Source organism: Canis aureus, chromosome 18, assembly GCF_053574225.1.
Source record: "Canis aureus isolate CA01 chromosome 18, VMU_Caureus_v.1.0, whole genome shotgun sequence".
In the NCBI taxonomy this organism is placed as follows: domain Eukaryota; kingdom Metazoa; phylum Chordata; class Mammalia; order Carnivora; family Canidae; genus Canis; species Canis aureus.
Window position 1 is genome coordinate 43,231,218 of NC_135628.1, and position 10,233 is coordinate 43,241,450.

At 33.8% G+C, this 10,233-nt stretch overlaps 2 protein-coding genes across 15 annotated transcripts in view; one reads left to right on the plus strand and one right to left on the minus strand.

The window, feature by feature from the left end:
• KRIT1 (KRIT1 ankyrin repeat containing) overlaps positions 1-10,187 on the plus strand; it is a 35,847-nt gene extending 25,660 nt beyond the window's left edge. For all 6 annotated transcript variants that reach the window (XM_077857003.1, XM_077857002.1, XM_077857005.1 and 3 more), the window contains exons 13-17: positions 1,911-2,077; positions 3,026-3,113; positions 3,654-3,860; positions 9,065-9,181; positions 9,698-10,187. In XM_077857003.1, coding sequence (XP_077713129.1) covers positions 1,911-2,077; positions 3,026-3,113; positions 3,654-3,860; positions 9,065-9,181; positions 9,698-9,766 — 648 coding nt within the window. In that variant the 3' untranslated portion in view covers positions 9,767-10,187. The remainder of the gene's footprint in view (positions 1-1,910; positions 2,078-3,025; positions 3,114-3,653; positions 3,861-9,064; positions 9,182-9,697) is intronic.
• ANKIB1 (ankyrin repeat and IBR domain containing 1) overlaps positions 1-10,233 on the minus strand; it is a 235,388-nt gene that overhangs the window by 156,853 nt on the left and 68,302 nt on the right. For all 9 annotated transcript variants that reach the window (XM_077856993.1, XM_077856989.1, XM_077856995.1 and 6 more), the window contains one exon: positions 9,474-9,579. The gene's annotated coding sequence lies outside the window, so the exon portion shown is untranslated. The remainder of the gene's footprint in view (positions 1-9,473; positions 9,580-10,233) is intronic.

Consider the following 10,233-nt stretch of genomic DNA (forward strand, 5'->3'; position numbering starts at 1 on the left):
ATAATATGTGATTCATATTCAGATTTTCCCCCAATTGTTTTTTTTTTTAATTTTTATTTATTTATGATAGTCACACAGAGAGAGAGAGAGAGAGAGAGAGGCAGACAGAAGCAGGCTCCATGCACCGGGAGCCCGACGTGGGATTCGATCCCAGGTCTCCAGGATCACGCCCTGGGCCAAAGGCAGGCGCCAAACTGCTGCGCCACCCAGGGATCCCCCCCCAATTGTTTAAAAGTCTTATATAGTGGGATGCCTGGGTGGCTCAGAGGTTAAGCACCTGTCCTGGGCCCAGGGCGTGATCCCAGGGTCCTGGGATCAAGTCCACATCGGGCTTCCTGCATGGAGCCTGCTTCTCCCTCTGCCTGTGTCTTTGCCTCTCTTTTCTGTGTTTCTCATGAATAAATAAATAAAGTCTTTAAAAAATAAAAATTAAAAAAAATAAAGGTCTTATATAGCTCCCATATGTAGGACCTAGTCAAGGTTCTTACTTTTATTTGATTGTTATCTATTTAGTCTGTTAATTTAGAACAGTCCTCTCATCTTTTTTTCCCATGAAATTCTCTTTTATTTTTCTTTACATTATATAGAGTATTATGAGATTATTTTAGTAAGACAAAAATAACTTTTATCATAAGGAATTGAGATCACTTTGAATTATATTTGGAAATACTTTTCTTAAAAAAAGATTTTAGAGGATCACTGGGTGGCGCAGCAGTTTAGCGCCTGCCTTTGGCCCAGGGAGCGATCCTGGAGACCCGGGATCGAGTCCCATGTCAGGCTCCCTGCATGGAGCCTGCTTCTCCCTCTGCCTGTATCTCTGCGCCTCTGTCTCTCTCTCTCTCTTTCTGTCTCTCATTAATAAATAAATAAAATCTTAAAAAAAAAAAAGATTTTACTTATTTGAGAGAGTGATAGAGCACAAGTTGAGTGGAGGGGTAGGGAGAAAGAGAAGTAGACTCCCTGCTGAGCAGACCCAATGTGGGTCTTGATCTCAGGACTCCGGGATCATGACTTGAGCTGTAGACAGACGCTTAACCAGTTAAGCCACCCAGACGCCCTGGAAATACTTTAAGTATTCATTCAGAAACTCTGTTTCCAGTTGGAGCAGAAGTATATTCTGTAGGCTAGCTTTTTTCAATCTTTGTTAATCTTATTGGATAAAATGAAACTTTATAAAGATTTTGAAACTTAGAAAAAAGTCTTCTGTTCTCCTTTAGTGTTATTTCAAAGTACCAAGTATTTTTAGTCAAATAAAATAAAATTTTTTTAAATAAGGTTTTTAAAAACTACATGTACTCTTCTAGGAATTAACATACTTCCTTTTTATCTGCCTTGAGGTTCACTATTATATCATGTGAAACATGTAGAATAATGTTTGAGGAATAGAAATAATTTAGGTAAGATTGTGCCAGAAATTATCCATATCTATAATGATAATTTTTTATTAGACTGTAAATCATAGGCAAACAAACTGTAGCCTATTGCTGTATTTGACCTGCTGTTTTTTGTATACCCTGCAAGCTGTAAATGGTCGGAAAAAAATCAAAAGGATAAAAAAGAATCAAAAGGATAATATGTCATGTGAAAGTTTTGTGAAATTCAAATTTGAGTATCCATATATAAAGTGTTATTAGAACACCACTACACTTGTTTGTTATTGGGTTATCTGTGGCTGCTTTTATGCTACAGTAGTTGAGTTGAGTAATTATAAGACAGACTTTGTGACTCATAGAGCTTAAATATTATTATCTGGCCCTAAACATGAAAAAATTGTCAATCTCTGTTCTAAATCAACAACAGCTCATTTATATACGAATACATAGCTTTTGGTTTTCCATATTAGTGACGAGTTGTATATTTGTAACAGGAAATTATAACCCAATAACCAAATTATACCTTCTTCTTTTAAGATTGAAGACCCACTAGCTATTCTTATTCTCTTTGATGAAGCCAGATATAATTTATTGAAGGGCTTTTATACAGCTCCTGATGCTAAACTGATAACATTGGCAAGTCTACTGTTACAAATAGTTTATGGAAATTATGAAAGTAAGAAACACAAGCAAGGTTTCCTAAAGTAAGTATTTAATACAACATGTAGTCTTGTGCTGTGCTTAAGATTCTGTTTAACCAAGAAAGTTTAAGAATGTTATTAAGAAATATACTTTGGTTTGGAACTAAAGGATACAGACATGGAATAAGGAAAAATCAGAACAGTGGTAAAGCATTCTTAAAGTTAAACTCTCTCCAGAGTTACTTTTCTTAGATTTGACTATGGGTTGATGTACACCTTTTTCTTTTTTTAAGATTTTATTTTTTAAGTAATCTACATTCAATGTGGGGCTCCAACCCATAATCCTGAAATCAAGAGTTGCATGCTCTATTGACTGAACAAGCCAAGCACCCCTTGATATGCCTTATTTTTTTTCATCTTTAATTTGTCTTTCTTTATTACATGTTTAAATAAGTTCATTAAACCCTATCTTGGGGACGCCTGGGTGGCTCAGCATTGAGTGTCTGCCTTTGGCTCAGGGTGTGATCCTGGAGTCCCGGGATCGAGTCCCACATCGGGCTCCTTGCATGGAGCCTGCTTCTTCCTCTGCCTGTGTCACTGTCTCTCTCTCTCACTCTCTCTCATGAATAAATAAATAAACTCTTAAAAAAAAAAAAAAAACCTGTCTGGGTAAATAGTAGAAAATATAAGGCAGATGCATTTAAGAATCCCACCACAAAATCTAGGAACGTGTTCAGTCTTTGAGAGAAAACACTGAGATTTTAAACACTGAAGGTTTATTGTGGTTTTCAATTTTCAATTATTTTGTGGTTATTGAAAGAAGAAACATTTAAATGAGAGTATTAGGATTGTGACCTTTTGCTTCAAATATTTAGAGTTCTCCAATATTTTATAATAAAGATTTTTCAGCTAAAAAATCATGTTAATTAATGCAATTTGTTTCTAAATGATTTGTGTACTTTTGCTACTAAAGATGATTTATTTAAAACATGTTGACATATTTGCTTACAGTGAAGAAAATCTAAAATCCATTGTACCTATTACCAAATTGAAAAGTAAGGCACCCCACTGGACAAACCGAATACTTCATGAATACAAGGTAAGCTGTTTAATAGAAATAAAAAGACACTTTATACTCTACTTGAAATTCTGTAAATTAAATTGTTTGAAATTGTTTAATATGATTTAAACACAGGTACATTAAATTTATAGTCCCGAAATTAAAAATGGATTTTCTAGTTCATGTAAAACTGAAAGTAACATGATACTTTTATTTTTAATAATGTGGAATCTTTTACTGAATACTTTCTGTATGTTGGATACTGTATATTCTGTATGTTGGTAAAGACTAGAGATTAAATACACACACTCATGAAATGATATACTATCCCTGGCCAAGAGGCACTTAAAACCTAATAGAATAGACAAACAGTATTTTTAGATTTTGATTTTTCTTTCCTTATTTAAATATTAACATCTTGAAAGAAAAATTGCTCTTGGGATAGTGTCACAAAATTTTATTCTTCTTTGGGGGCAGACATGATTTTAGAAATTGCTTAGCTGACCCATTTGGATTATGAAAGTTATGTTCTCACCTCACATCTCTTTTATTTTACCTTTTTTTTTTTTTTTTTTTCAGAATCTTAGTACAAGTGAGGGTGTCAGTAAAGAAATGCATCACCTTCAGCGCATGTTCTTACAAAACTGTTGGGAAATTCCTACATACGGAGCAGCTTTTTTCACAGGACAGATATTTACAAAGGCAAGCCCCAGCAATCATAAAGTCATCCCTGTGTATGTAGGAGTGAATATAAAAGGACTTCATCTCCTCAACATGGAAACTAAGGTAGATTTTCAGCTTTTCAGCTGTCTTTGGCCAGTTACATTTTATAATGTCTAAAAAAAAGGTCTAGCCTATATGAAAAATCTAGAAATGATATATAAGATTATTCATTGCAGTTTCATTTATAATAGCAAAGGAGGGATGAAAAGTAAATGTCAAGGGCAGGCCAGGTGGCTCAGCCCCAGGGCCTGATCCTGAAGACCCGAGATCGAGTCCCACGTCAGGCTCCCTGCATGGAGCCTGCTTCTCCCTCTGCCTGTGTCTCGCCCCCCCCCCCCCATGAATAAATAAATAAAATCTTTAAAAAAAAAAAAGTAAATGTTGGTAAGGGGTTAATTGTATTATTAACTTCTTTAACTATAATATTAATTATTAACTATATTAATTATAGTATATTTCTATGTTGAAGTACTGTGCAGCCATATAAAAGAATGAAGAATATGTAGAATGATTTCTAAGGTATATTTAAAAGCACAACAGTGAACCATGTGTAATAGGCTACTATATGGGTACAAATGGGGGGAAGTGAAGACTATATTAACATAAATACATATTGCTTGTATGTGAATAAAACATCTCATAAAGCCTTTAGAGAAGGCAGCCAGGTAACTAGGAACAAGAGTAGGAGGGATGTTTTTTACTATGTACCATTTTGCAACTTAAGAAATTTTTTTAACTGTGATTATATTACCTATTCAAAAAAATCAATTAAGTTTAAATGAAAAAATACAGATTAAAAAAGAAAAATATATCTGACACAAGGGATTCACTTTGAAAAGCAAAATTAGTTACAAGAGCTTTTTGGGGAATAGGCAAGATGAAGTGTGGAAGGGACTATGAATATTAGATCACTTCAGAGCTTTGCCATCAGAGGTGTATTGCTATATCATACTCCTTTTTCTAATCTAAGTCATTATAAAATGTGGGATTATTAATTATTTTTAGCATATTTGACACATTTATCAGGATGAACACCTTTCTAGTATAATAGGAAGCTAAAAAATTAATTTTGTTCATTCAGATCTGTCTACAAATAGATCATTTTTTAAATCAGTTGAAGTAATAACTAAGCTTATATGTTAGAAAACGTATTTTGTTTATTTTTATTTTTATTTTTTTAAATTTATTTATTCATGAGAGACACAGTGACAGAGAGAGAGGCAGAGACACAGGCAGAAGGAGAAGCAGGCCCCATGCAGGGAGCCCGACGTGGGACTCGATCTCAGGCCTCCAGGATCATGGCCCCAGCTGAAGGCGGCACTAAACCACTGAGCCACCAGGGCTGCCCCAAAACCCATTTAGATTAGGAAATTTTATCATAAACCTAATTTTTATTTTCATCATTTTCATAAGCTTTTATTATATAATCACATAACTTCTGAAAGTAGTTATTTTGTGATAACTTTAGATCATCCTTATGGGCAACAGCCATTTTACCATGCTGTTAGATACACCTGCAAATGGATACAGGGAATATGTAGGGACATAGGGCTGAATAGGGACTGAATTCAGAATTTATCTGGAACTTGAGTGTTTTGAAGTCTCTGATGTCAGCTTGCTTTTTGGTCATTTGCTTATTATTTTCTGTTTAAGCCACTTTACTCACAAAAAATAGGCTGCTTATTAGTTTTTAACCATTTTTTAATTTCCTTTGTACTAAGCTTGTTAAAGGAAATTGAAGGAGAAATTCCCAGAACCATTTCAAGAAAGTTTTCCTCTGCTATTTCAGAGCATTTGATACATTTACAAATCCTTTATTGAACTAAGTGGTGATGCCATGGGTGTTGATACCACGTCTCTTCTCTCTAAGCTACAGTGTATGTTTGGCTTTTGGTAGCATTCCATGTTTAGGCAACAATAAAATGTTTTATTTAGTTCCCAAATGATGGGTCAGCATCATAACATTTCACATCATGAATAATATTCTGGTCCAGGAGTTAGTGAGATAACAGTAAGCGGCAGAGGATGATAACACTGTTATTAGTTAACAGTTTGGTTTTTTAGGATAAGATGTTTGATTTCCAGAAATATAATTTAAAATACTGTCCTTGGGTGTAAGAAGGTGATTAAGCAAAAAAGTAACAATGTTTCCTGTCCTTTAACCACTACCTTGTGCTCTGTAAACCACTATAAATTTACAGCTCCTATGAAAGCTCTAAGTTGGTTATATATTCTAATGATCAAAGGTCGGAATAGTCAGCTTGTCCTCAGCTGTCTTACAGTCATCAAGGTATGCTGGGGTGAAGTTAACAAGCTTACTTTAAGAGGATAAACATCTTCATTTGCAAAAATACTTTCATTTACCTTTATTTTTTTTCTTCTTTTTTTTTTTTTTTTTTTTAATTTACCTTTAAAACTTATTTGGGATATAAGAGCTTCAGAGATTAATTCTTGTGAAAAGCCAGAGATAGAATATAGCCACATTTTTTTTATATCAATTACTTCTACCTTCTCTATCTTGTTTCTCTTTGAAATAATGAGAGTTTCCCATTAGAAAGTATAGCTCAGTCAATTTCATATGCTCATCAGAGATTTTTCCTTCCTACTTACATAAAATGTAGATGCTATTGAATATATAATGTACTATGTTGTGGATCAGTGTTTTACTATAGTGACTGCATTGCTGTTTCATCACTATACTCGTTGACATATTTTTAACCATAATAGCTCTCCTGCCACACCCAGGCAGTAGATTACTCTTTGCTAGCATCAATTTTGGCCATCATGCCCTTCTGAAATAAAACTGGTTATTTAAATATCCACATAATGTCATTCTTCATGATCACTTGTCAATATCATGATTTCTCCTGTCTGCTGACTGACTGTGTGTTACTTTTTACTTCTGTGGTTCACTCCCCCACCAACCCTTTTTTTCTGTTGAGGGATAGATTTTATTTTTAAGTGATCTCTGTACCTAACGTGGGTCTTGAACTCACAACCTAGAGATCAAGAGTCGCAGCTCCACTGACTGAGCAGCCAGGCACCCCTCTTGTTTTCCCTTTACTGCTCTCAACTATTCCTGCTATTTCTCTTGTGCTTTTTTATTTCCCTCACTAAACAACCTGACCCTTTGTAGATTTTGCCTTCCAAAGAAAATGACTTGGGGTACCTGGGTGGCTCAATTGGTTAAGTGTCTGCCTTTAGCTCAAGGCCATGATCCCAGAGTTCTGGGATCAAGCCCCCTGGCAGACTCTGCTCAGTGGGGAGCCTGCTTTTCTCTCTCTCCCTCTGCCTGCCATTCTGCCTCCTTGTGCATTCTCTCTGTCAAATAAATAAATTAAAAATCTTAACCGATAGAGAGAGAGACAAACAAACAGACTTTTTCTTTCTGGAGTAGATTAATCTCTCAAAACTACCATATGGACTCCTTGACTTCAGGTTCATTGAGCTGTTTTCATTATTATGAGTTTCTCAAAAATTCCTTCCTTCAAAAAAAAAAAAAAATTCCTTCCTTCATGCATACTGTTCTTTAAAAACAAAACTTTATATTAAATTTATGACTGTAGTATTCCTGTCGGTAATTTGGCCTTCATATAATTGAGGACTTGTTCCATGGGTGTATTTTTTTTCTGTATATTAAACTGTTTTGAGGCTATATTAATGGAATATTTTCTGCCTCTTGATTAACAGATTTCAGCTGATCCAAAAGATAGTTTAAGGTATTATATCTTGACTCAGTGTTTTATTGGGTACTTTGGTAAATAGCTATTTTAATATTTCCTATCTATAAAGTTATATTTTATAATATAAATGTAGATGGCTAGTTTTAAAGAAGATGTTATTAGTAGTTTCCCATTATACATAATATACACTCATGTAAATTAAATGTACTGTTTCATTTAAGAACCTCACTTTAAAAATGCCCTAAATCATAACTTTTTCAAATAACTTCAATTAAAACCAGTGTGTTAAGAACAGCTAGTCATAGAAAGCAAAGGTTTTTAAATATGTATTTTAAAGGACACACAAATACTTTTGTACATGAATATATAAGGAATGTATTTTTAGGACAAGAAAATGCTAATTACTGCTAGGAGAGACTTATTTTAAAATAAAAAGATATGAATGCCTATTTAAATACAGCTTTTCATTGGGAAAGAGAAGGAATAGATTAGGAATAGATTATTCTAATATTTGTTTTAAATAATTTGTTGAATATATGAAAGGTATGTTAATTTTTTAAATTATGCTTATTTTTACAATAGATATATCACTGTACTTATTTTCATTGAGAGGGAATTGCCTAAGTCAACATGTTACCTCACTACATAAATTTCAGATCTGAAAGTATTATGTGAATATTCAAAGCGTACTGAATAAAGTAAAAGGGAATGTTTTTAACTTGCAAAACGTAAAAACCTGTACATTTAATTTTCTTGAAAGTCCCTGCATCTTTTTTTCTCACCCTTATTGAAACATAATTGACATATAACATTGTATATATGTAAGGTATACAATAGGTTGATTTGATATCCTAATATATTGAAAAATGATTACTACTGTAGCATTAGCTAACACCTCCATCATTTTACATAATTACCATTTCTTTTTGTGATGAGAACATTTAAGATATACTCTCTCAGTAACTTGAAGTATATATTATAGTATTTGTTAACTGTAGTCACCATGCTATACATTACATCCCCAGAACTTACTCATCTTACACCTGCAAATTTGTACTCTATGGCCAGCATCTCCTCATTTCACCCATCTCCCAACCCTTGGTAGCCACCATTCTGTTTGTTTCTGTGAGTTCAGCTTCTTTAGACTCCACATGTAAGTGATATCTTGTAACATTAGTCTTTTCTGACTTACTTAGCATAATGCTCTTGTGGTCTATCCATGTTTCAGAATGGCAGTATTTCTTTCTCATGGCTGAATAATATTCCAGAGAGAGAGAAGGAGGGAGACAGTGTGTGTGTGTGTGTATGTGTGTGTGTGTGTACATACCGCAGAACAGGCATCATTAAAATGTTTTCTCAGCCTGATACAAACAATTTATCATTGCTCAAGGCAGTCTTCTGAGAGTCTACCATCTATTTGGCTCTCTACTTAGGCTGTATGAGGTTAGTGTGGCACTTTAAATAGATTTTATCCTAACATTAGAAACCAATATGTTTAAACATGACTTGGTCATTGTGGATAGTAAGAGCAGATAGCTGTTTTTTATGTATATTTCAATAAAACAATTTCTAATTATGTTGCAGGCTTTACTCATCAGTCTTAAGTATGGCTGTTTTATGTGGCAATTGGGGGATGCTGATACATGTTTTCAGATCCATAGTATGGAAAATAAAATGAGCTTTATAGTACACACAAAACAGGTAAGTACTTATCAATTACTTTGGACTTCTAATGAACTATGGTGTTAGTAAAGATTTCTTTTTTTAAAAAGTGACAGTCTATTTTGCTTCAAGGAAAACCTTTGATATCATATAAAATTAAGATATATAAGACCAAGGGGAAAAAGGCAGGCCTTTCCTAAGCAAATAAGGCAGAAACTTAATCTGAATAATTTATTTTAGTTTATAACAATGAAACTCTTTTTTCTGCTATTTCCTTTGATTCTGGTCAATATTCCCTATCTCTTTTATCAAGGTATTAGGTAGTCCTTACCTCTTCTTGACCAGTATCGTATCTGAGCCACTAGCTGTATCTGGTAGGTTGCTTCTTAAATCCCTTCAAAGGCTATGTACTCCCTCTGTTCTTGACATGCTGCCTCCTGTTAAGAAATAAGAAAGTTCCTTTTCAGATAGATAGGGAACTGCCACTGCCATGTATGTAATTCACACATTCTTACATGACTCATATTTACTGTTGGCATATATTTTACTTTGTAGGCTGGCCTTGTGGTAAAACTATTAATGAAGCTAAATGGACAGTTAATGCCCACCGAAAGAAATTCATGAGAGGAAAGCAGCTGATATTTAAGCCACCACATTTTGTAATGCAGATTTTTTCCATGAAAGATTTCTTAAACTATTACTTTTAAGAAGGCATTTAGTCTCTTGTAATATATATGTATACTGCTACATTGTACAGAATCTGTACTTCTGTTTGGTGTGTAATATACCAGTTAGTTTTATATAATATCCTCATAAGCTATTCTAATTTTTGAGAGAAACACGCAAAAAAGTGTAGTTTGATCATCTGTATATTAATGGACAAAACAGTAAGCTTTATAAAAAGTTATTTTTGGTAAATGGTAAAGAATTTGGAGTGGAATGTAATGAAATTAAAATATAGCTTTGGTATAACTGTGTGTCATTTCAAAATATACTGGAAGTCAACATATTTGAATAAAAAAAATATATTTTCTACTTAAACCCATGACACTATTTCAGACATTTTTCTGTTGTCCTAAAGATTGCAGATA